Below are 27,966 nucleotides of genomic sequence, written 5' to 3'. Positions count from 1 at the left end.
CCACTCTTGACAGAAAGCAGACGCAGGCGTGATATGTTTTTATTCCAAATAATGCATAATTCTTTGTTGCCATTGTCAAGTTATCATCACTGTAATCACAATCATCATGATCACACAACACACCCAAGAGTTCTGCAATCTGCAGACAGAAAACCTCTCAGTAAACATGGCTACAGAAATACTGTGGAGCAAAAAAGCATTTGGCATTTACAGATTCTGCATTTGGTCTCCCTTAAAAAGATGGTAGAGGGATTTTATCTTCATCACAGAAATACTTCAACTGTGAGAGACATGTTAAAGAAATATCAACGAAGTCCCATTGTCGGATTTTTACAGAATTTATTTGTATAATAGTGCACAAATTAAAAATGTAGTCCAACAAACAAAAAGAATGCAGTCCCTTAAAGACTGTTACTCCTTCTTTAATAAGCTCTTCTAGCCTCCATTCATTACCTGTATTAATGGCACCTGTTTGAACCCGTTATCTGTATAACAGACACCTGTCCACAGCCTTAAACAGTCAGACTACAACCTCTCCACCAAGACCAAAGAGCAGTCGAAGGACACCAGGGATAACATTCTAGACCTGAACAAGACTGTGATGAACTAATCTACAATAAGCAGCTTGGAGAGCAAATATCTTCTGTTGGAAAAATCATTAGAAAATAGAAGAAATACAAGATCAATGATAATCTTGACAAGTAGAGTACAAATGATCATGAGAATGGTCAGGAAACAGCCCAGAACTACATGAGGGACCTGGTAAATGACCTGAAGAGAACTGAGACAGCAACAACAAAGCTTACTAAAACACTTTATTGTTATGCATTCAAATCATGCAGAGGTCGCCAAAAGTCCCTCTGCTTAATTCTGAACACCCGTCTAAAGTTTGTCATGTGGTCGAATAAGATCAAAATGGAAATCTTGGGTCAAAACGCCACTTACTGTTTGGGAGGGCAAGAATGCTGAGTTAAATTCCAAGAGCACCATACCCACTGTAAAGCCTAGGGGTGGAAACATCCTGCTTTGGAGTTCATTTTTTACCAAAGAGACAAGAATCTGGAGTGACCTAGCCAGTCTCCAGACCTCAATCCAACAGTTGATGTGTAGAGGGAGTTGAAGTCCATGTTGCTCAGCAACAGCCCCAAACATCACATCTCTTGAGAAAATCTGCATGGAAGAATTGACCAAAATAGCAGTTACATTGCAAACCTAGTTGAGAAGTACAGGAAAAGTTTGACGTCTGCCATTGACGAGCACAGTTCCCTTAAAGAGTATTGAGGTAATTTTGTTTTTGACCAAATACATGTTTTGTTGCACCATTATGCAAATAATTACAATGTGATTGGATGTATTCTGTTATTACATTCTGTGTCTCACTGATGAAGTGTATCTATAATGAACATTACAGACCTCTCTAATCTTTGTAAGGAGGACAACTTGCAAAAACGGTGATTGCCGAATACTTCTTTGCCCCTCTGTAGCTGTTATTTAGCAGACTTGAGCATATTATTCTTTACGCACACAGACTATAGGGCTTGAGTTGGATGAACAAAGAAACTTAGCAACTGAAATAAAAAGATCTGTAAGATCTGATTGAGGAACATTTGGGTGTGTTTGTTGATTCATAGACAGAGTTTAGAAGCTGCTTTATATTAGGGCTGTGACTTCCTTAGAATATGAGTATCATAGATTGTGGCTTCATTATAAATTAGTTATGATCAGTTGCTCTGGACTGCAGGATTAAATGGGCTGATATTCCACTTTTTTCAAGGACAACTTTCAAGAAGTAGCATTTTTACTTCTATAACTAAGCATTTAAAGCTAGAGTTAAACTGCCAAGTTTTAACTCTATTTAAAGATTAAGAAGGGTGCAAGTGGACTTTTAATGGCTGTAAGACTGGGAATCACAATCTTGACAACAGTGATTAATGAGAGGTTGTAGAACTACACCGAGATTTGATAAAAACCAACTCCATCCAATTGAATGCTACACATTTTGACCACATCTCCAAAATACCTGTATAGACCCTAATTGTTTGATTCCATAGATTCCACTACTTTTACCCCACTCCAATAATCTCTCCTTCATGACTGCAATTCAGGTTTGTTTTGCCACCACAACCCTTTCATATATGTTTACAGTTGGATGATTGCTAAAAAGCATTTCAATAATATTTAGGTCAGTGCTGTTTCCCTCACATGCTAACAGATTTGTATTGAAAGCCTCATTCCAACTATCCATAACTAGTTGTAAATGGTGCAAGTTTGGCCCAACTTGGAATTGTAGGGACCTAAAAGACAATTCTGTAATTGCATCTTCTAGATTTATGTATTTGGGTCCTAAAAGCCTTTTTAATTTACTGCTTATATTTTTAATCAAACCCTCTGCAGAATTTGTTAATTGAAAGAAAACTCATTTTCTATAAGATTCTTTTTATGCAAATAGTTAGTCTGTGATAGCCTTTGCATAAATCATCAGTCTAAGATAAAGTCTGTCATTCAAAACAATTGCTTGACACATGAATATAATTTAACCATTTTTGTGGTGCCATGGTTATTGTTTAATGATAGCTGTACTGTAAATACATAGCTCCTAGAGTTCCACTTATTTATCACTTAATTTACTTGGACAAAGACCAAAAAATATATATTTATCTTTACTGTTCTATCACATGGCATTGTGTTATTTACACCAATTGGTATCTAGCTGTTGCTTAAAAAAATCATCCTACATGAGAATTTAATGTACCGGTAGCCCCTTTTTTTTGCTAATTCTAAACTCTGTCTATGCTTCTTAGCAAAACTTTACCTGAATAATAATGGACACAAGAAATGAACACACACATTATGGGTTTTTACAGGAAGTCATTAATGGAAACACCAAAAACAGTGCATTTTTTTAGGGCCAATACATCATAGTAACCTAGCATGATAATATATATATTTATATATCTGCATCATATCCAAGGTATAAGAAAACACACCATTCATATAAGTTTAGGTCAATCAATGAACCAAATGAGAATAACACGTTTTTCAGGAGAAAAATGTGCAATGAATGCTACTTAGCTCACTTTAAAGGCGTTTGCCGATAACGGAGCCCTGCAAAAATGTTCAAAGAATGCAATCAATGCACCCTTTTTTAACAGAAGGACAACACTTCCAATGCATATTGCAGGTTACTTCATAAAAACAAAGAAACAGCAACAGCAACAATTGTGGAGGAGGTTTGAGCAAAAGGAAACAGGTGAAAGTGCTTCAGTAGTGTTAAAAGCTTTTCACAAATAGCACTGCATGAAACTATAGACATTGAGATAGAAGAAGAAAGGAGAAAAATAGCAGCTTTTTGAATAATTATATTCTTTGTAATTCTTCTTGGCAATTTATCTAGCTTAGAAAAAAAGAGAAGGGAGCAAAAAGAGGGGTCTGATTAGAGGAATAAAGTGCAGGAGTTGGATATTTGTAGTCCTTGTAGAGGAATTTTTGTAGTCCTTGATAGGAGACCCTTTAGGATTTGATCGTGCCATTTTAAGAAGCATTCCCATCCAGAGATAAATTCTTTTTAAAACGAGAAATATACTTTGAGTTGCAGTTTGTGAGGGTTTTTTTTCAGTCCATCTGCCAGAACCTCTTCTGATCCAGAATCTTAATTGACTTTGAGTGCTTTTGTCACATCGGAAAGCTTTTTGCTTTCTTTGATAAGGATGCACACACAGCAATTTGTCCTTTCAGACTTTTCTGAATCGTGTCCACGGCTGACTGTCATGTGGCGTTCCAGTGCGATAACTTTTTGTTGTCAGCTTGCAGAAAACAATGTATAATGGATATTTAGTCCAGCAAAGCAGCGACACTCCTCTTCATCATTATTGGACAAGTTATTGTTTGGTCAAAGCAGGTAGTTTTTGCGAATTCTGGCTTTTTTTGTTTTTTATCATTTACTGGGACTAACAGAACTAAGCTGAATGTTAATGTGATTGTATTTTGTGATTTGTTTATGAGATGTTTCTTCAATGTTTCTCAATTCTTTAAGAGTGTCAAAAAAGGTTGCAGAGTCATGGTTTTAGAAGTCCAGAGAGAGCTCAGATTCTACCAATTTGTTGAAGTGCCTGTGAATCGACGCCATTTATGCAATCAATCCCTGAATTTCTGCTCTAGATTTTTTTTATCGACTGATGAGACAACACAGATTTAATGATATGTTTCCTATGATTTCCAAATCATTCTATTTTTTTTTCTCCAAACCCATTTGATGGCAAATTCAGCAGGTGGGTGTATGGCAGGCAATTTGCAGGGACGAATGCTAACAAGTACTGCAGAGAGAATGGATCCCAAACTGGGGAAGAAGATGAGGTGAGTGTGGAGATTTGTAAGGGGGAGAGGAGGAGACTAAAAATAGAAAGACGAACAGTGGGAGAGAAGTGTCAGTTCAGAGTCAGTCTCCTATGTGAGCCCTTTTTAATATTTCCGTCCCATTCTGATATTACCTCTAGCCTCTGTGACAAATTTCCCTGGTTCAGTGTTCGTTTAGGCTACAGAGGAGATCTGCTTCTCCTCCCTGTCTTCCCCATCAGCCTCTCCATCTCCCATCAGTGGCTGTCTCTTCTTTAGCTCTCTCTGGTATTTGGCCATCAGGGAGGCATAGATGCAGCCATAAGCAGCTGCAGCAACCATCATGATGCAAACAATGCCGCACACCACGCCTGCAATTACCACCGTGCCAATGGCGCGGCGCACACTAACAGGTCGGTAGCGGGCTCGAACACAATCTGGTGGCGCGTCGCCTCCACCTCCTCCTCCTCCTCCAGCAGAGGAGCCATCAACACTGTTGTCAGAAGCTGGCGTCGACCCGCTTGGGTTGAGAGCGCTCCTGCTGCATGGAGGACCGCCTCCTTGTCCAGATCGCGAACCCTCACCACCCCCTCCATTTTCATCTTCTAGTTGGAGGCAGTAGTTGAACATTTCCACCGGAACGCCACGAATGTCTCTCCCACGCAGATCTTTTGGGAGCGTGCACTCCATCGCATCAACCTTCCCCCCTAAAGAAGAAAGCAGGGGTCATTCATTAAGGTGCTTTGCTTCTGTCAAAACAAACAAATATCCAAACGAGAGAGAAAGACTGAGTTGGAGGTGGTCGTGCCAACACCAGCATGAGTCATACATCACTTCACGCACACAATTTGCAGTGCTCACTAAGTTGAAGATAGCCTCAACTAAGCTTTTACATAATTCATGAGGTGACATGCCTAGCTTCATCACAGCTCAGGCATGTGCAGAAAAGAGAAATATCTGAGTCACTAATTCCCACATTCAGCAGGAGGGTGGGGGTCTGTTAGCATTACGCTGGAAGGGCCTCCAAACAGGGTGTCTGTCTCAAGGTCGCGTGCTGATAGGTCATCGATCTGAGCCCCCCAATACTTTAAATGACAAAAACACTAGAATGATGCATGAGGACAAGATAGCGTCAGGTTTAGAGGAGCGTGCTTCCGTTCGCTTTCATCTGGGGATGTGACATATTATAAAATCCTTCAGCAAACACAACTCCCAAAATATGTCCTGCTATTGCAGGCATGCAGAAGTCAGCGCAGCGCTTTTCATGCTCGGAGACTGTGTAATGAAACTGTAGAAAAAAAGCAGCTTTTTTTGCCTCAATAACTTAAGAAAAACAACCTTGGAAGAGGTTGTTCAAATTCAGGTTGCACTGCCTTCCTTCATAACGCGGTTCATGCACTATCTCCTCTTTGGCACAGCTATTGTCAGAGATTTCATCTTCAAGTGTGAAATGGCTCCTTGTAATTTTCCAGCAGCTTTGATGATTATTAAATCATCATGTCAACTGTGTCAGCCTCTTTCTGATGAGTGCTGCGCTCAGAGGGAGTGAAGTTCAGCAAAGCAATGGGGAGCAGAATGAAGAAGAAAAGATTCTTCATTAGCGGGCCAGCTGAGGCCCGAGGCGCTGAGGTGAATGTAGATTTTATACACGAGGAAAGAGCGCAGAGCAGCTGTGGTTATCTGATGTACTCACAGCTTGCAGAGACACGTGGATAAAGCCCATAGAACAACAACAGCAAGTGCTTACACAACCACGCAGTCACATTATATGACTTGAAGCACAAGCGCCTACTATTATTCCTCACCATGTCTTTATCTGGAGGTTTCTAGTTTTCTACCTCATTGTTTCAAAATTAAGATGTCCTTGTTTCAAAATTCAGACATGCACCTCGGTACAGCAGCCACTCCATCCAGTGCTTGAAATCACGGAGATTGCAGTCGCACTCCCAGGGGTTGTGTCCCAGTTCCAGGTGTTGTAGGTTGGCCAGTGGCTCAAATGCTGCCCTCTCCAAACCATGAAGTCTGTTACCTGCTAGTGACAGCCACCTGGGTACAGGAAGGTAATGAAAAATCCACAGAGATTAATTGTTTTTACTGTTTGCTGTAAAGTTTTATAATAAATTGTTTAAGCTCTAAAAGTATCTTAAACTCTTGTAGCTTTGTAGCAAAAGAATGCAAAAAAGACAATCGATGAATCATACGGTCACACCACCCTTCCAATGAAAATCTATGTAAAGGCGCATTTTTTGGGCTTCTGCGTTCACAACGTTCATGTTAACACATTGCTACACAAGTTTCTACAACCATTTTTGAGCTCTATGTACATAACGCGTGGCCATTGAACCTGCGTTGAAAGTTGAACCAGGTTGAACTTTAACCAATCAGTGACTTGGATCTGGTCGTGACATATGGATGGCGTCCCTTTTGATGTTATTCGTACGTATTTAAGTCCGACAAGCACAAAACCTGAGGGAAATTCATCGCACATTAATTTTGTTATTGGTCGCATGTATTAACCTAACCTGAAATGTCACCCTAACGCTACCCTTCCTCCGAGTCCATGCGACCAAGAAAAAAGTTCAGCAATGGCCAGACGTACTTAGAAATAGTGTGCAAATAGTCACTTTCAAAGGACAAAGACGAAGAAGCCCCTCTCTGCTTGTCCATCGGGACACACCAGGCATCTGATAAATGAGCATCAAAGCGTCATTTGTGTTAGTGTGTCTACCTGAGCTTCTGTAACTCATCAAGGAGACCCAGAGGAACTGTGGACAGACCATTTAATGACAGGTCCAGACTCTGTAGACTGGCTAGACCCTACAGAAATACAAGAACAGGTATTTGTACCAAAGATAAAACATGTAAATAGCCTCATGGACACTAAATCACGTGTTTTATCAGCTAAATCATTTTCAAGTCCCGGCTAGCGGACCTGAAACAGAACATCAATGGGGGACCTTTCTGTGTGGACTTTGCTTGTTCTCCCCGTGCATGCGTTGGTTTCCTCCGGGGACTCCGGCTCAACTCCCACCATCCAAAAACATGCTTCATAGGTTTATTGGTTACTGTAAATTGCCCCTAGGTGTGAATGTGAGTGTACATGGGTGTGTGATTTGTGGCCCTGCGACAGACTGGCGACCTGTCCAGGATAATCCCTGCCTTCGCCCACGATTGGCCAGGATAGGCTCCGGCAGCCCCGTGACCCCGAAAGGGATAAAACGGGTTTAGAAGATGAATGAATGAATGAATGAAATTTAAGGTTATGTGTGTTAGAAGTTATTTTATCTAGGGTAGTTTGATATTTCCTTCTTTACCTGAAAGAGTTCTCTGTCCATGACTGTCAGGGAATTGTTGTGTAGAGTCAGTCTTGTCAGGTTTGACATGTCTCTGAATAATCCACCAGGCAAATTATCCAGATAATTGTTGGAGAGGTCAAGCTCCTAAAACACACCAAAAAATCTAAACTTCAGCTTTGCATGTAAGTTTAACTAGAGTCCAAAAGCTATAACAAGATCTTATTTCATGTGAAACAAAAGTTAGTAGACATCTACAGTGGCAGCTGGACCTACTTGGTTTTGAAAGTTGCTAATTTCCCTTAATTAGCATTTAACTGCAAATATTTCAACAATACTTCAAAAGTAGGCCAGTTTTCTCATTGAGAACAATTCATTGACTTCTAAAGGGTTCAGGAAGTTGTAAGTTTGAAGGTTTTAAAAGAAGAATTATACAAAAAATGCTTCTCATAATTTTTTTTGCTGACTTGCAGAGTCAATCAAGCAATTTTCCAAAATTTTCTGATAGGTTTGGGGTCATGTTCCAAAGCAGTTTTCCTTGATGCACTAAAGTCATAATTACCTGTAATGTGTGCCTTGTGTGCCCGAAAGCCTCAGATACATATTCTATGGTTCCATTTCTCTGTTTTTTTTATCAGAGAAATGCATTTTGTCTGCACATCTGAATTTGCAGAAGCCCTGCTCAAACTGCAGGAATAACAATGAGCCAAAATAAATCCAATGCTGATATGAATAAAAATTACTGCCTGCAAATTTTGGATTCACATAAATTGACAAATATTAGCATATAATTGCCACTTTTTTGTAATTAGATTAACTCAACTAAATTCCATGTGTTCATACTTTAAGTAAAAAACATGTATTAATATTTTTAACTTTTAATTTCAAAATAAAATGTAATATGTTTTCCTGGGCCAGTTTGTTTCTTTTAAATCCATCAACGATCTGTCTCTTGCCATCTTTAGAGGACAATCCCTCAACATGTCATTTTTAATCATAATGTTGAACATTAACACATTTCAGAGTTTTTCTTTTTGTAATAGTGTTTGTCAGATTAAATAGCCTATTCAATTTTTTTTAAAAAGCACAAAATAACGACAATAACACCTAACCAAACCTGAGCCACAAAAAAATTCCAATAATTTTTAAAGGTTTTGAAAATCCAGATTAATTTAAAAGATTTCATCCTGTGCTTAAACACTGTCTATTCTTTGGTCATTTGCTGTAACCAATACAAATTCTATATTTTTAAGTGTGTTAATGTTCATTGGTCGGTTCATCTGTCTTATAAACCAAGAACAATTTCAGCGTTCAATTTACTAAAACAGATTTCTTTTAAAAAAAATTGATTAAGACAAAGTAAGGATGTCAGATTGTGTCTACTTTTTGTAATTCTCATCCTAATATAACAAAAATCTTTCTGATAGATTACAGATGTTTCACATGAGTTTCGGTCGTGGAGCTGTAATCAACTGAGAACATTTCATAGATTGTTTTAAAGTTTTTAAATGTCAACTATCAACTAGAAAAACAACTTAGAAGTCCTGTTGAACCTGCAAAGCCTGCAAAACCTATATAAAACTGATATCCATTGCCGCCTAACCATTAGGTGCATATCTGCTAATAACAATAACCAAAGTCTCCAGACCTCTAGTGAAGAGAGGTTAGCAAAAGCATAGGCATCCAGCGAGGCAAGCTTGTTGTTGGTGAGGAGGAGAGAGCGACTTCTCTGAGGCAGGAGGTGCAAAGGAGGCAATGAGGAGAGACCACGTCCTCCGCAGTCCACCACAAGGTCATCCGAGGAGCAGAGGCAGGGAGGAGGGCAGGGGGAGGCTGGTGGCAGCAGTGCAGCCAAGAGGCAGAGGACACAGAGGGAGACTGGAGAGGACAGAAAAATATCTTCGTTAAGACATTTTCATTTATGGCAAGTCCAAATGAAGCAATATATTTAAGTGATTGTTCATTAAAAGTCTCCATTCAGGTTTATTGGAGTGCCAAGATTGGAGATAATCATTATAAGTGATTTGAAAACGTGTGTAAAGGTTCCACACATTCACAGAAAGTAAAGTCTAAAGAAATAGGGGAAAAAATTGAAAGAAAAAAAAGCAACTTGCCACAGGCAATATTTTCCCTCAGTAAATCCTGATATTTCAGAGGGAATTCCCTTCTCCCCAGAAAATCAGATTTTTGTAACTGCATGGTAAAAACTAACTGTCTTGTTTTTGTTTTGGCATAGAGGGTGGCTTTAAGAGACATTCTCAAGGCTCACACAATGCTTCTATTATGTGGAATCACAAATCCAGTTATCTGCATACAAAAGAAGAAAAGTCTCCCTGATTCTGTTTGTTTGTGTATATTATGAAAGTCACAAGGGAAATCCCTTCTTTCATTAATTTGTTGCAGTATACATCTGATGTATTTATCATATAATAAGGAAAACATATTTTAATTCAAAACATCCACGAGTGATAAAACATTTAAAATAAATACAATGTGGGAAACCGAAGAGACCTAATGACAAATTGATGGAAGAAATTGTCTGTGTTGACCTTTAAAATGTCAAATAATAATAATCTATAATGAAGAAACGTGTTTGTGTTTCTGTATTTGCTTCACAATTTCGTTCTCTTTATCTCGCTCATTCTCTTCCACCTCAAGTCTCTCATCTCTGCTCAGTATTCCCCCTGTGTCTCGTTACACTGGCTGACTTTGTTTTCACCAATGGCATATCGGCGAGCGCTCGCTGCTTTATCTTTGTATTTTGTGTGTGTGTTTGCAAGTGTTTGCGTGTGGGCATATGCTTTTCGCAACTAGGCGTGCATGTGTGAAAAAACCACAAAGCATGATATTAAAAAAACTACTTGGTGTGAACTCCAGACACAGAGGCAGCACTTTTAACTCCACTGACAAGACTCTTCTCCGCCAGCACACTTCCTCACTTGCATCATACCATTCCATGTTATTAGCATCTAATTCTATATGTGAGAATTCCTTTTATCACCTTGTCTCCTGCCTGCCCTGTATTTTCTATTTTCTTCCTTTTTTTTTGAGACATTCTTTTTAGTTCTTTCTCATTTTTTTCCATTTTATAAAAATAACTTTCTTTCACACCAAAAATTAGCAATCCACCACTGATGTGATGAAATTCTGGGATAAAGCCTTTTAATGGCCAGCATACTGATAAGAAGAGATAGGAGATAGCTTAATGAAAACTGTATCATTCTTTTAAAGTGACTTGACTTTCCCCAGGGCCCCTCATATCTCATTACTAAGAAAATGTGAACGTCAAAGCTCAGACTACAGCTCCTACCAGGTCTAACAATCTGAAAATATTGCTCGCCTTTTCTTTTTAGTAGGAGCTATTTTTTATATCTTTTCAAAATGTATATGAAATGTAATTTTAATCTTGTTCAAGTTGTTTTTTTAGCTGTACTGAAGTAAAAATTGCCTTTGCATTAACCGGATCATAGTAAATGAATGTTTCTGTATTCTTTTTAGGACTAATGTGCTAAAAGAAAATACTCAAATCAAACTTTCTTTTGGCAGAGTAGTTCATCCACTCAAAGCCACATTTGTGTTTTTTTTTGTAAGACTGCTTCTTTTTTGAAAGAAACAAAAATTTAAAGAAAAGAAATCATCATAAAATAAACTTTAATGTATTTTAAATTAGTTGGGTAATGGATTTTGCTGACTGATCCTGAACACACAAAGAAAAATAATGTATCTATTTATTTAATTAGTTTACTTTGTCATAAAAAAAATGTAAAGACTTTTGTCTCAAAAATTGTTAAACTTAGCCTTCAACTCTTATTAGTTGGAGGCCGTTTTTAACCATCGCTTACTACCTTTAAATTTGCTCCATTAATTTAACTGTAAAACTGTTTTTGTGTGGGAATGCTTAATGCACATCTTTTTAATTCACCCCCAACTTACTTTTTTACTGATATTTTTCTTTATTTTTCACAATAATTGCATAACAAAACCTGAAACTGTACGAAAAACTCAATTCTGAGTGCTACATTTTGTCATATTTTTATGCCAAAAATCACAAACTGTTGTTATGACAAAGATCAAACATGTACAGACAAAAAACAAAACATATAAATCCACAAACAAAACAAAGAAAGGTTAAAAATGAAAAACGTTGAGGAAACGAAAACAGGCGAAGCTCCAGAAAGCTGTATTTAATTTTCCAAAGATTTATTCCAAGGGATAGTGCAATTGTGTGCCATAACTCTTCTTATGTTTGTTTTAAACCCAAACATTTCATAGCTAAAAACCTTTTTGAAACCTTAATTTTTAATTTTGAAGGAAAACTATTTTATTAGAAGGTCGGTGTCATTCGTGCGTCAACGTGAACAGCTGATGTGATTGGAAAAGGTGATTTCAAAGACTACTTAGGGTTAATATTCATAGTAAAACCAATTTGACAGAGACAATGAATTCCAATCCTAAATATGACGCCAGATAATGACTAGATTGAATTTAAGTTAAATTTGAAATTATACTATTTTTCATAATTATTTACGATAACCACAGTTTCTCTTATGTAAACTATTCTTTTTTTTAATAAAACAAAAATAACTATGTATATATCAATTTTTTATTTGATTTGTTTATTTCGAACATTAATTGTAGTCATTACAATAAAAAAATCACACAGATGTATCCAACTTATTACAGAAACGATTAAATGCATAGATTAAAAATAAAAAATAAAAAACAAAGACAGACTTAAGACACATTTGCAATTAAAGTCAAGTGGAGCTTGATTTGTTTCCTGAAAAGAAGTGGGAAGAAGCAAATGTATATAATCTCACCCCTACTGGGTCTCCTTTATTATTTTTGCTTAAAACTTGGCCTTTAGTATAGTCTTGCAAAAACCTTGAAACCTTTGCAGCGCTAAAGAGGATTTTTACACTAAATTTACTATGTCTTTTCCGTAAACATTTTACCATCAAACAAATCCTAAAATTCTCATTCTGGTTTGTCTTCCCAGTTTTGCATTTAGAAATAATTGACAAGTGAGGACTTTAGGTTTGTTCTTTCTTTCCCCCTCAAAACCTAACCCTAATCTGTGGGGCAGAAGATCTGTGCTTCATGAATGAGTTAAAGGAGTGATTTCGACTGGTTCTGTCAGACTTAGTGGCTACAGATTTTTTTGAAGGATCTTTTGCTACAGCAGCTCAGAGGACTCCAGAGTGGTTTTTGCTGCACTCTGTTTGTGACGCTGTTTGAAAGGTTAGGGGGAATATGACAGGACAGTGTGACTGTAAGGTAGTGCTCAGAACCAAGGAGATGAATATGTTTATTTTTCTCTTTCTCTTTAAAATTATGTCTGATTTTATCATCTTGAGCAGAATTTGACCTTTTGAGAAGCAATTAGGGCTTCACTTTGCAAAAAAGTCCTTTGGTTCTGACTTCTTAGCAGCCATCTCCTCATCTCCCTCTGCTACTGAACATTATACCCCCACATCAGCCCATACCACCACCACCCACCTCAGCTGAAGCAGTTCTTCTAACATTTATGAGTGGTTTTAGCTGCTCTCGTGGAGGAGGTGCTTGTTGTTTTTAGCTTATTTGAGCTGTTGGAAATTCTGTCTGATGTACTTCCACTGGGCTTTATCGAAAGAAATATATTCTGCCAAAGGAAGAGAGGAGGAATCAGTCCAAATAAGGTTTAAGTGGCTCTTTGCAGTTTCATTTAGTCCATACTGACTTTCGTCTAAATTTTTTATAGTAATTCCCAGATACATGTTAGAAATGGGCTGACATTTTCCATAACTCTGGGCTCCCAACGATGGGAAACAAACTCAGAACAATCATTAAAATGTAAGTGCTGTTTAAGGGAAGTCTTTAGAATTCCACTCAGATCATCTTTTGATCCATTGTAAAAGCATCCCCAGTGGTCTTTTAATTATTATCATTTAATTGTGCCATTTTTAGGCTAAATCGAAAATAATTTTGCAAATAAAGTCCCTCAGTTCCGACTTCTTCCCAGCAGCCATAGTTTTCTTGGACATAGCTTGTGCAGGGTGGCAATTAGAAATTCACCTGTGAGTTGTGGGCAGCACTGTTGACGGATCCCATCATCCCTTTGTTCACACACTCTCCTTCAAGCTTACTGCCCAAGCCTAACATTAGCGGTGCATGGACCTATTTGTCTGTAAGTGAATGCATCAGAATGGAGCAGAGCAGGGAGATTGCACCCTCTATATCACAGCTACAGGCTTTTTTTTTTTATCTGTTCCTGAATCACAACAATTTGAATAAAGAAATACCGGTACTCAGAAATGCAATTTTAAGCTTAATTTTCTTTACACATGTCATCCATCAGCGGCAAAATGCCGCAAGAACATGTTAAAAACACCCAAAACATGATTTTCAGTAGAGGGAATCTTTAAAGCTGTATTGTTCATCAGTCACCTTCTTTAAGATATCAAAAGACATTTTATGTTTTTATGTTTTATAGTCATTGAAATGATCGGACACATTTTGTTATTATTAGAGTCCGTTTGGTTCATCTGGCACATTTGAATGAGTTCTGTTACACAACAAAACTGCAGGACATTCCTCTGCTAAGGCACAAAGCCATATTTAATAATAAAAGTCACGTGTGCCACAGTCATGGACACGTGTTACTTTGTGTGTGTATTTGGCATTGTGCAAATGGCACCTTAAGGTAACATTAGGTCATCTTTCAACAGGCATCACAACTGTCACCCTAGGCCTGCATTATTCATTCATGTTCTCCTGGCTGTGTTGGGTCACTTGGCTGTCCTGCAGACATTGTCCCTCTTTTCCTATTAGAAGAAATCAAGGTTTAATGCTAACACACAGGGAAATATGAAAAGTTTATAATTTACTGAAACTAAATCAAGCTAATTCCTGGAATTAAATTCATCTTGTTGTATTAAAAGATTAATGACACCTGACACTATCTAACGCAGGACTTGTTAACACCTCACCTGTCTGTCTGTAACATATATCCAGTGGGTGACATTGTACCCAGCTATGGTGTCCTCACCAGACAAACTTCTGTTACTGACCGCAGTTTTTTTTTTTTATTGAGATCCAAGCTGTTTTCCATTAAGGAGAGAGACTCACTGCTATCTAGTTACGACATTCACCAGCTGACCTTAAAGACTCTCTGTTCTGTATTTTTTACCTCTTTAATTTTTCACACCGTATTCTGAGGGCGACCCGAATCCATCATGCTGCTTTCACGGACCAGACTTTAAATTGGATTCCTGAGCCTCCCAGTTTTAGTTAGTCCACCCCTGTAAGCTGAAATCATTTAAGCATCTTTAGGATAGTTAACCACAAATCTAATTGCACCTTCTATTATTAATGCAAATTTTTTTTTCTGTTGTAGCTCCAGTAAAGTGTTAGGATAAATATTCCTCCTCAGTTATATAGCCAAATATTTTAAAATGTTGGCAAAGCCATGATAAGATGTGATTTGTGGCGTGTTATCCTCCATCTGTTTAATCTTACCAGAAAGCTTTTAGTAGCAGCAGCTTCTGTGTGCTTTTATAGATGTTATTAACATGTCTGACCCTTATATGTAACCTAAGATCTTATTTACTTAGCGGACAGAAAATAGCCAGCCAGGGTGGGTGCTAGTCATGACTGATTGTGTAATCAAATGCTTATAACTATAAATACTCCAACATTTGATGTCATTTTGTCTCAGTGAAACAAGAGGATGTGTGACACGCAAGCCACACGATGTTAAGGTTGCAGCACCACCTTATTATGTCCTCGTAGACATATTGTTACCGTAGCAACCAGGATATTGAATGCAGAAGTGAGAGGAGTTTATGGTTCTCAGCAAATCTCCTCGTTTAACCCACATTAGTCTGTTTCTTTCCAGTCAACGCACACAACCTGACTTTTAAGCAGCTCCATCGCTTCCCCTCACACATAAAAAAAAACACCCTCTGATAAATATGCAGGACTTAAGGATAAGCAGAGACATGGTGTAAGGATTTAGGCTGTACCCCCGCTGACAGGGTGATGGGAAGAGGAATGGGCATCTCCCTGAGCTTGACTTTTTTTATTTTTCATATTTTCACATCTTCTCCCAATAGGATCACCTCTGTCCACCTATTTCTGTCTTCCAGTTTTCTTCTCTCGTCTCTGCTTTGTTTACTCTTTCGCTTCTCTCTTTCTCTTTTCCAACACTGTAATCTTGTCCATTTCTCCTGTCCAGTGCTCCTGTGACAAGTCCTGCCTCTGTGAGACAGCATCATTATTCTGACTTCATGCACAGAGAATATAATGTGTAAGCTCATCTGCCTTCATAATTGGACTATCTGTATCAATTTGTAAAAGCACCCACTCTTTTTTCCTCAGTATTTCAGCTCTTGTGTGGTTTTGTTTTCACTTATTGTGAGTAGGAGTGCCAAAAAAGGCTACGTTTGGGGGAGAAATAAAAATACAAAAGGGGATTAATCATGAGTAAAGTGCAACTGAATGCACACGCAGCATCTCCATCTTGGATGATACATATTTTACTATCGTGCCATGTTTGATGGATGCTGACCACTCCCTTGGGACTTTTAGCAAAGCCAAACACTGAAGGCTGGGGTAATATTGGAATCAATATGGATGCATCCATCTTCAGCCCCATCAATCCACAGATCCAGTAGGTCTGTGATGGATGGAAGGAAAAACAAGAATTAAGGATTTTTTTTAAATGTTACCTTTCCTTCAATGTTTTGACCTAAACGTCTGTTTGCATTTTTTTTTTTTGTCTATATTTGCATCCTCCAGAAAGGGTATAAAAAGGATTAAAAAGCTGCTCTTAGATTTGCCAGATGCTTTGGTTGGGTGGCCAACAAGCTGTCACTTGTTTCTAAGTCCAGGTCTCATATAACACGATGAGAAGGGATCAGGCTCCACTCCAGACCTAATGTCACTAACACACAGTGTCAAACTGCTGTCGAGTACAGCTCACATCCCGGCAGGGTTAGAAACTTCCTTCTTCTACTAAAAATCTGTTGTTTTTTATCTTCACCCTTCCAGCCAACCAAATATTACGACTAACTTGTGTTTGTGAACTTGTGTTATTTCTTTCGTTCCCTCTGCTTGAATGTTTTAAATCTGTAGGTATACTCTTACTCCTGGCTATGTATTATAGCTGCACTGAAAGCATAATGTTTTACCATTCATTCATGGCTCCCTTCCATTCATGGCTCCTTTCCAAACTGAATGCTGTAACCGAAGTCAGTGTCATACTTCTATTAAAAGCCAAATGTTCACTGCTTTCACTCTCTCTATCACACGTTTCTTCTTTGGAAGCAAATCAGAGAGTTTTTTAGAGCTGCAAGAAAGTGTACAAACAAATACGAATACATTCAGACTCTCCTGTGTGCAAGTGTGTGTCTGTGTGTGTTGTTTAAACCAGTCTGGTGGGATCTTATTGCACCATATGGTCTCTGTTTAGCATTTGGTTTCCTCTGGCTTTTTTTTCTATTCTCCTTTCTCTTCCTTCGCACTCCCCACTGACAAGTTTTAATATTGAATATCTATAAAAACTGGACTGAGTGACCCTTCCGCCCTTGCGTTCAAAACATAAAGTACCCACTGGTTCCAAGAAGCTAAAACAGATTTCTATTGAAAAGTAAACACATATTATTCAGTCATTACAATAACAGAATGATTGACAGAATCTCCAGGTATCTCTTTTAAGTGGTAGGGGTGTGGACTTCCACTCACTCATGATTGGCGAGCGTAGTTGCCATAGAAATGTAACTCTGACCAACCACTGCTTACTGACATTGTCTGGTTCCAACATGGTGGTGTCCATATCGATGAATGAATTGATTCAATTTCATTGGAACCATAAGCAAGTCATTTTCTATGGATGATGTCAAACTCACTTGGTCCGATTCTTATTCTTATTCTTATTCAATGCTCACAAAGGTTCTCTTTTTTATATATGTAGCTTCATTTGTTCCTTGACTTCCTTGACTGCAGTTTCATGAACTTCTATAACTCCATGTATTTTTCAGCCTACAATATTTCTAATCATTTTACTGAATTTCTGATTTTTTTTAGGTATTTCAATACATTTTATGTCAACATAATCTTTCATCTGCTCAAGTAGCTCCTAAATTAAACTGAATGAATTAACTTTGCATTTTAATAAATATAGTATGCTTTAATACAGTAAAAACAAAAAGAATACAAAGTATAAAAAACTAAAAAATCTTCTTTTTAAATGATCAATTGCTGGTTTTTTGTGTCAAATGTTTGATCTCAAATTTATGGAAATCAATATGATTCATCATATTAATTCAACATGTGAGAATTTGAACCTCCGTTTTTTTTTCATAATGGCAAAAGGAGCAAACAATGGAACCATAACAGAGGATACAAAAATTTCCCTCCCAATCATTCATGACCAACATTCCGTGTCAATCAATGACATTGATTTAAACTTAGAGAGAGACTGTTCTGACGCTGGCATGCATTCGATAGCAGCGTTTTAATGAGTCGGATCAATTTAAACAATCTGCATATCCGTTTGTTGCAAGAGAAAGGGTTGAAGAGAATAGACATTAGGAAAAAAGGGAGAAGGGCAGAAATGGTGGGGGTTGAGGTGAAGATAAAGAGAGGCTAAGCTACCCACAGGGAGGTAAACCTATTGAGCGAGAGATTCTGTGTGGGTGTTTCTGACAAACATTGTTTGTTGCTCTGTTTTAAAGGTGTCACACAGCAGCTTGGTGAGATGTTTATGCTTGACCCCTCCTGAAACAATGGTGTTTTCTGTATTTATTTTCAAAATGTTGACTCTAATTTCTGCTAATTAGGCTCCTAATTGCAGTTCCTCCCCTTTAACACCTATTTTAAGTGAAGCGCACATCTTTTTTCTTTTTGTTGATCCACCAAACTCATGATGGATTTTTTGCTTGAACTGCTTCCATCAAAAATAGACACACTTGGATGAAAAGGGTGTTTTTTTTAAAAAATTCTTGGGGCAATTTTGTGATGAAAAATTGTATATAGGAGTATTTCTTTACTCAAATCATTGTGAATCAGAAAATAAATTCAGTTGGAAAAAGCTTGTAAGTGTGACATACAAGTTACTACGACAAGCCACAAGCTTCCTGCTCTGCTCCACTCTGATGTAAAAAAAAAAAAAATGGTAAAATGGCGTATACTTAAATAGCGCTTTCTACCTTCTTACGAAGGCCCAAAGCGCTTTACAGTCACAGTACCATTCACCCATGCACACACACATTCACACACACATTCACACACTGATGGCGGCTCCGCTGCCAAACACTGGCGCCAACCTCCCACCAGAGGCAAGGTGGGGTTCAGTGTCTTGCCCAAGGACACTTCGACACATGGACGTGCAAGGCGGGAATCGAATCATGAGTCGACCGCCCTACCGCTGCACCACGGCCGCACATGTAGATGACTAGATCCAATTACATCTTTGTTTTCCTCGTCTGAGCTGAAATCTGACTCAAAACTGGAAAGCTCCAATATTGCTCGCCATATTTTCTTGCACCGCTAATATTAGGTGGGGATTGTAAGGGCGTTGTAAGCTAGCGGGAGAGACGGATGACGGGAAGGGGGAGGGCTTATCCGGCATCAACAGTCCCAACAACAACTCAGAGGTGAATTTCTGAGCTACTGCTGCTGCTCTGTAGAAACTATCTTGATTTTGGCTCAAAACAACATAATTAGAATTAAAAGATCACTGAGAATTCTTTTAAAATCCATCAAAAGACGATCAGAGTGGATCTTTAAGGGGATCTTCTTGGATGGGTGTAGAAATGGGAAGTGACAACTGCTAAAAAGAGACAGGTGGAAGAGGAAGGAGAAAAATAAGATCAAGAGGGAAAATGTTAGGGGTGCAGAGACTGTCAACTAGAATGATTTTCCAGAAACAGACGCCCCTGCTCTTGTGTCACGTGTCTTGCCCTTCCTGTCCCTGCTGAGCTCTTGTGATGACAGTGACAGAGGGGCAGATGAACTGGAGAAGCTGTAAAGGTTAAATGGAGTTTAGAGGCCCACTTGTGAACTTTGACACAAGCATGTGACAGGGGGGATTATGTAACCATCATGGCAGAGGAATGGCAGCATTTCTTCATGACCTGTTCTTTTTTTATGGCATGTAAAGGGTGAATAAATGAAAAAAGAGAAAATGGAAAGTAACTGGAAAGCCCACCTTCATTCATCACTCCCTCCCCTCCCGTGTTTTGTTGCCATAGACAACCAGCTGTGTGAGTGCATACACTGATGTGACATTTCACCACAACACTTGGCATCGGCGAACTCATCCTTTCCGTCTGTGTGTGTGCATGTGAGTGTGTGTGCGTGTGTGTGTTAAGTCATGCTGGGCATGTTAACATTGTCTAAACAGCAGCTGTCAAAACACACTCTCCCTTTCTCCATGCACACTCACTGTAAGATGCGATTAAGCTGAGCTAAAATTAATTTTCTTTTCTTTTTATGAATTTTACTTCGTCAACTCACCAGATCTGGCCAAGTCGGTGGCAGAGTTTGTGGGGGGCAGGCCAGTACCCCCAGGAGGGTGAGTGTGAGGGAGCATGACAGATCTCTGAACCCTTCCTCTGTTGGAGGCGGGGAATCAAAGATGGGGTCAAGCTGTCATGCCTGCAGCCTCCACTCGGGTGGCAACTTTAAAAAAAGCTGCAGCAAATCACCTAAACAAAGAAAAAAGAAAAGCAAACAGGACATTTTACATTATATTTTATAATTCTCTTCTGCACAGCTTCATACAGAGTCTTTACCAAACACACCCAGGCTGTCTAAGACGATTCTTTATTATTTTATTTAAGTTTTTTCTTTCTGCATCCTATACTGTTTGTGTGCATGTGAAAATAAGAATCACACACATTCTCCCTGGCATTTTGTTGGCATGAATAATAAATGCACGTGTCTTTGGTAGTTCACACAATCAGTTTGTTTTCAACACAGGCAGACCCCCAACTGTTGCTGTCAGGCAGGCTCTGACAAGAAGAGGACGGGAAGAGGGACTGGGAACATATTAAAGGAGAAAAAGCTTTAAAATGTTGTTACAGCTTATCAAAGTACCAACAGAAGGCCTCAAAATGTTTTTTTTATTTTCCCCATTACCCTTTTGGGAATAAAATATTTGATGGAGGAAAAAAATAACTCCCCGTAATAATTTAAGATGACAGCAAAAACAATATTATTATGAGTTTATACTAAATAATAAATTACTTCAAGCGAAAGGTTTAATCTATAATATATTTACAGAAAAGTGCAAAAAATAATATTGAATGTCATTACTAGGAAATGTCAAATGTTTCTCAAAATTATTTATGAAGAAATATCAACTTTAACTTGAGAAGCAACTTTCCTTTTTATATTTCGTGTGCAGTTTCTTTATCTATTTAACATTCAAAGGTACAGTGGCCCTGAAGTGCAAATAAACAAATCACTCAATGCAAAAACATTAAAGATTGCAATTAAAAAAGCAAAACAAAGGATAAAAAACAATATTACATTTTGGAAAACAAAACACAAGTCCAAAAAAATAAAAATAAAAAATTAAATTAAAAACCATTTGTAAAACAAAAGTAATTTCCATAAAATCTAAATTAAATGTTAAAAAAGGAAACGCAGTAGGAAATCAGAAAAAATAGGTACTATGGGACATCGTTGACTGGATAATGACATTTGATTTTTGATGTTTTACTTTTGCCAAATGCGTCTTTAATGTCCGCATACAATAAAAGTTCCACAGTTTCCACAAAGCACCATCAACAATTGTATTTAAAGTCGAGATTTATTCTTAGCCGCGTTTATCTATAATTCTGTAAACGATTCATTTTACCAACGATTCATATCTTAATTTGTGGTTGCCGATCAGATTCACTGACCTAAAATTGATCAGGGACATCTTTAGTGTGACTAACGTTTTCCAGATTCCTTGTATTTCTTGCAAGTCTTAACTAAATGTGTACAAACAAACAAGTAAACAGGAATTGATAGTAACTCCATTCACATTTTTGGTTCCATAAAGTCCAGCCCACTGTTGTTTTTTCACATCAAATAATTTGGAGCGGAACATTATTAGAAGATTCTCCCACACTGTATGTTCACATGTCTTTGCAAAATTGAAAGTGTTTTCTCACATTGGACTGGAATGATGGACTGATCACATTGGTTGTTTTTACATTACAGTAAAATAAACATACAGTACCTCAATCCAATAACTATTATAACCAACTTATTTCATTTTTAAATGATTTTATAATGGTGTACCGGTAGTTTGATTTGACTTAATTAACAACTTGCATCAGACATGTCAATCTGGTTGGATAAATCAATTCATCAATTAATCATTACACCCCTGATATGCATTTACTGCTATTAAAAAGATTTACGTTGACGTAATTTGTTAGAGTACCGGCAATGATAAAAATCATCTTTCACCCCTGCTTGGCAGTTAATGGAGGTAAAGACAGACTTTACTAAGTAAATTACTAGAATGCACATTCACATACTGATTATATGGTAAAAAATAACACACTTGGTCACTTTTACAAGATCAATTCCCCACTAAAGATATACTAAAGGCAACACATTTTCCCTTCTAAAATAAAACGTCTGGCAGAAACCCTGACAGAAACCCTTAGTACAAAATAAAAATTATTTGGTTAAGAAACTGAATAAAAGATCTGTTTGATATGATTATCATTGGTTTCTTTTCTGGTCTACATGTAATACAAGCTTTGTAAAGCTGCCTACACCTTTCCAACAATTACTTAATAATAGTTAAGTTGATTTCTATTTCATAATTCCTGTTTTAATAAATTATCTGCAGTTTATCACACTCTTCACTGCAGTTTCACAATTTTCTTTATGGCTGTTGTGCTTTTTAGACATTCAATATCAAAGTCCTTAAAATCCCAACGCTTTAGAATGGGAGCTGTCTAGCACTCTTAAGTCTTGTTTCCACTGAGCGGTACGATATGGTCTGGTGCCGTTTAAAATGGGACAGGCAATTCAGGTGAGCATTTCCACACAAAGTCGGACCGCCACGACCCTGCGGTGGGAAGCTAACAACATAAACAATGGAGCTCATCCAACAGCTCATTCTTTCCACTTGGTTTTTGGTACTTTGTTTATACAAAGCATTTAATGTTGTTTGAGTGAAGATTGCGGGCAGTGATAAGGAATAGAGCCACTTTCTTGGAGCTCAAAATAATGGACTGGGCCGTACTATACTGTACTTCTCAGAGGAAATGAGGCTATAGAATTCTATTATTTGTAGATATAGACTTTCATCCGTCAACCTGCTTTATGTGGATGCTGGAGTTATTCTGCTAAATGTGTCTGTTCCAAAACTGGGATCCAAGCCCAACAGTTGGTGCATTTAGCCACAAATCAGACTAAATAGTTGCTTAGAAGGCGTATTCTTCCTACAAAAGCATGCAGCTCATTTTAATTTTGATGTGCAGTGGGTGAGTAGCATGAGCAATTATAAAAATCGTCCACTGCGCAACCAGTAATAGGTGTAATACTTAAATGAAAGCCTATTGTGGCTTGCAGGACTTTTTGTTAAATTTCACTATCAAGCATGCATGCAGACTTTAACTCCAGCCTTTTTCCTAAAAGAACAGCCATCAGTCTGTCAGCAGGTTAATTAGAGCTGGCTAAACATGGAAACCAGAGGAAAGGATTGGAGACAAGGGTGCAGAAAGTACAGCAATCTAGGATGGAGGCTTAAAAAGGAGATGGCAATGAAAGAAAAATAGAGACATTTTCCAAAAAATATAGAAATGTGGGTGAAAAAAAGGGAAATACCCTCCCCATCAACACCTAGGATTGTAGTTTGGTCGATTACTTTTGGGTTTCATCAATGAGGTTTTTGTATTTATTTTGTTATTCATACCTAAGCAATGTTTGGCTCTCCAAGCTGCAATATTTTTGTCTTCACGTTATTGTCCTATATCTTCCTTTTCATCTCTGCAAGTGTTTTTGCTTTTCTCTCATTAAATTCCTCATCAATCTCTGTCCTCATGTGTTCTTTCTTTCTCTCTCTGAGGTCTTTTCTCTACTTGACAAAGACCAGAAGAGTGGTTTAACAATATTCCGCAACTGGATTTCCTGCATGTGATTAAATTCACATTAGCCAGACTCCTCTGGGAAATTAGTTTTAGATTTTTTACAGAATCATGAGTTTCATTCAAAACATTTAAGAGTTGGGGAAATAAAGCATTTTAAGTTAATTTTGGTTATTTTTTTATTAGAATTGAAGAGAAACATTTACCCTAGATTGAACAAACATTCAGACCCCTTGTTTGTACTTTAAATAAAAAAAGTAATCTATACATCTTTACCTTAATGTTTAATGCTGCGTTCACACTGGGAATGTGACGTGCGTTCTTGAATGCACTAAATGCGCATTCTTGAATGCACTAAATGCGCATTCTTCAATGCACCCAAGGTGCTCACACTGTTTCTATAGTTTATATTTGATACTATTTCCCCCACCTACAGCCGGAAGAGGCTAAGTGCGAAATGCCAAAGTGGTGCAAATCTCGCAAATTTTGCTCTATTCCAAAATATAGGAGATTTGGTTTCATATAAGTCCGGCCGGGCACAAATTGCAATTATGAATTTATCTTCCATGACCAATTGCATAGATCATCATGAACACTATCCATATGTCACTACCAAATCTAAGACCCTGACTGGTCAGAGTTCAACCTGGTTTAACTTTAACTGGTTTAACCCGAAAATAGTGGTTGAAACTTGAGTAGCTAAACGTGAGCGAAGAGTTTAAAACGCAGAAGTCCTAAATGCGCACATACGTGTGTTTAAATAGACTTTTATTTTAAGTGGTCACTTGGACACACGTTGTCGATGTGAACCTAGCTTTTGTGTCTTTTAAATGAGTTAGGTGCCCCAAATAAAACTGTTAATGCTTGCAGCTTTTGCAAGTGAATTTTTATTGTGCATCTGGTTGAGGCAACACTGAACCTTTTTGATAAAAGAGATGCTAATTCACAACCTGAGACAAATTACTTCTGAACTAAGGAATACTCAAAAATCTTGAATTTTACTCAACCTTTTTGCTGAACAGTCTAGCAGCAACTTCCTCTTTATAAGATCTTTTTTTCCATAGTTTTGTTATGACCGACTGTGTTGTCATCATATTTTATTCTAAATTTTGTTTTTTTTAATTTGTAGGTTTCTAGGTTTCTTTTGTATTTAAAAGGAAAAGCTTTAAATGACATCAGTTCCTAAACACAAAAAAGCTGGAATTATTTAAGAGGACTAGCAAAACTTTGTTTTATTTTCTTTGGGTAAATAAGCAAAGACATTTATGAAAAAAAGAAAAGAAAAATAGAGTTTTACATGGGTGCATACATACAACATAAACAACAATCTTTTGCTGGATCTGTCAATTTGGGTTTTTGGGATGACAAGAGTTGACTCTTCGCTGGCACATTTTAATCTGTTAAGTGTGTGATATGTTGTTTCAAAATGCACATTAGGTAATGGGGGATTAACCTGCTCATAATCCGGGAAAATGAAGCATTCCTGAAATCGCTGATCATTTTAGAAAAGCACAAACTATCTTGGAATTCCTATAGTTTTGACATCAATTTTATGCTTTAAAATTATGTATCAGCAATCAATGGGAACATGCTGATAATACAGGCCAGATTAGACATCAAGATCTGCCCGATTTTCAGCAAAGGACTGTTAATGCAATGTAGGATTACAGAGGAGTTGCCTCAGTTTGTGACTTGTGGTTGTTTAATTAAGCGGATGATGGTGCTGTGCCTCATTTTCATTTTAGTTCATTTGGACTCTGGGGAAGCCAAAACCCACACAAAGTCTAGGCAATCATATTTCAAGGGTCCCTAAACTCTTGGGAATAAAGTAATTTCCTTTTTTTTGTTCTTCATTTTATCCTTATGTCATCATCTTTTCATATTTGTATTTTTCCCCCGTTTTTCTTCAATTTGCATCATAGATACAGTTTTTCTTTCCAGATGAGAGCAACACATCACTTGTAATAAAAATAATATAGTAAATTATTTTTTAATAATACAAGAGAACAAACATTGACAGAGATAAAGCATATGAGTTCATGAAAACTAAAATAACTGAGTGCACACACTCATCAATGTGTGCATTGTGCTGTAATAATGCAAACAAAGGCAGGTAGGTGCGGCCAAGCTCCTGGAATAAATTTTTAATGTTGCCTTTCGCACAAAAGAGCAAAGATACTCGGCTGATGAAGCTTGCACGAGCGATCAAACAGTCGCACACCTGACCATGTGCCAAATACAAGAGAATTACTCCTGCATACACATGCAGCATGTACACATAATAACTGTTAACTGTAAATGACCGGCTGGTAAATAAAACCACTCCACTTAAATATGTTTTGTGGTGTTTATGTGTAAATAATTAACAAAAATGCTTATTATTTTTTGCTTTCAGGCTTCCATCACTCGGTTCAAGTTGAACACTGTGTGTTAAAGATATTAAAATCGCTGGGAATAGCTTTGCATCAGCGAGAATTGCACATTTTAATTGGGCGTTAAACTACTGTTTTCATTTTTCGCTTCACTAAATACTTCTTCATGAGGTTCACTATGGAAAGAACCTGTTATAAAATGTAATAAGTTACCCAATCATTTATGTTAACTTTAGTTACTATTTGAAGGTGTTTGTCAGGCGTGCCAAAAAGCTTCAGCCACGCTCAAATTCCTTTAATATATCCATTTTCATTAAAGCTGCTAATAAATGGCATGTCTTTTGATTGTGAGACAATGTAGAGAGGATCAAAAAGCCCCAGGGGCATGAGGCTGATGAGGCCTCACACTCACTGCACCATCATATAATCACAGCTTTGAGCAGGTTAATCACTCTTGCATCAGCCCTTCAAAAACTGTGGAGCTGACAAAGTGTCAGGAAGCAGGTAGGAGCAGCCGCACGCTTCTCAGCACCTGCAAACTGACTAGCAACACATTTTGCCACACATAGCACCAAATAAAGTTATATAATTTACAAGGACTGAAACATTTAAAAAATTTCTGACATGTATATATAGAATTTAGATGTGTCCATAGTTGTTGCACCAGCTACGACAGCTACAACTGGGAATCCTAAACTGTGGAATAATATTTTTTGTTAAAATTTATAAATGCGTAATTTTGTTTTTTCTCCTGTAACATTTCTGTAAGTTTGAGCCAGAACTGTGGTGCATGTTTGAGGTACTTTCAGCTTATTTATTTTCAGGTTTGATAGTGCAAAACTCCTTTTTTTCCAACAAGGAAAAAAGAAATAATTCCTATTAAAATGCACCTTCCATTTTGTCAGCACTTTAGACTATCTTTGAAAGTTTTTGCTGATCTTCAAATTCCACTGCCCACCTCTGCAGCGTTTGCTTAGAAACCCCAACCCAGTCATTACAGCTAATGGTCATTTGTGCATATGACCCTGCACCCACGCAGAATGCACATAAAAAATATAGTTTCATTAACCATAACTTAGTTTAGCCTGATGGATCTTTGATTGAAGTCACAAAGTCTGAGAAAGCTGCTTTGTTGAAATCTTCTAAGCTTGAATGAGGAAAAGCAAACTAATACCACCACCACCACTCTTACCTTTGGACCAAGAATGTCAGTCAGCAGCAGGATCACAGCTCTCTGTTGTCAGCCATCCATCCATGAATGTAGCTCAAGACTCAAAACATGCTAAAATCTCTCCCAAGACAAAATATCGGTGACTCTCCTCTGCTCGGAAAATCCATCTAACGTCCTGGTCAAAGAAAAAAAAATGTAAGAATAATCCTTTTTTTCTGTACAGAGAATCTGTCAGCTTCCCTCCAGCTCACCAGTGAATTGAGAAAAGGGAGGGATACACAGAAAGAGAGGATAAGATCCTTAGAGGGATGGAGATAGTTAATCCTTTGCCTCTGATCTCTTCTTCTATAGAAATGATACGTCCAGTGGTGTCCTGCTCGCCGGCTATCGAATGTGTCTGAGAGTCTGTGTGGAAAAGGAGGGATTGTGCGTGTGTCTCAGGGAGAGAGACAACAGCGTTAGGTTGCTGGCGTCATGCGCTGCCTCTTTTTGTAGCGCTATGTTTGTGATTCCAGCAGTCAGCACGCGTTGGAGCGTGGATGTCTGTGTGTGTGTGTGGCTTTCCGGTGAGTCTTTAAGTGTTGCTGCCCCCTTCCTCCTCCTTCTCCCCTTCTTCTTTTCTGTTTGTGTGTGCAGTCGTGCATGTGTGTGTGTGGCTTGTCAAATATAGTAACATTAGTGTATGCTGCCTCTGTCTGCCTGCAGCTCTCCCACAG

At 37.9% G+C, this 27,966-nt stretch overlaps 2 protein-coding genes across 2 annotated transcripts in view; one reads left to right on the top strand and one right to left on the bottom strand.

Annotated features, from left to right (window-relative positions):
• Window positions 1–27,966, top strand: part of LOC101173028 (voltage-dependent calcium channel subunit alpha-2/delta-4-like) — a gene marked incomplete in the record, with an annotated part of 84,175 nt that overhangs the window by 30,406 nt on the left and 25,803 nt on the right.
• On the bottom strand, window positions 24–27,909 carry LOC101172780 (leucine-rich repeat and transmembrane domain-containing protein 2). Its single transcript, XM_011491112.3, has 8 exons — window positions 27,502–27,909; window positions 27,272–27,425; window positions 20,124–20,314; window positions 9,274–9,503; window positions 7,647–7,772; window positions 7,061–7,149; window positions 6,221–6,378; window positions 24–5,039 (listed from the first exon to the last, which is right to left on the bottom strand). Exons 3-8 carry the CDS (start codon window positions 20,197–20,199, stop codon window positions 4,528–4,530), a joined length of 1,191 nt encoding a protein of 396 aa, XP_011489414.1. The 5' UTR covers window positions 20,200–20,314; window positions 27,272–27,425; window positions 27,502–27,909; the 3' UTR covers window positions 24–4,527.

This window comes from Oryzias latipes, chromosome 23 (genome assembly GCF_002234675.1).
Source record: "Oryzias latipes chromosome 23, ASM223467v1".
NCBI classification, from domain to species: domain Eukaryota; kingdom Metazoa; phylum Chordata; class Actinopteri; order Beloniformes; family Adrianichthyidae; genus Oryzias; species Oryzias latipes.
This window is presented reverse-complemented; position numbering and strand designations above follow the sequence as displayed.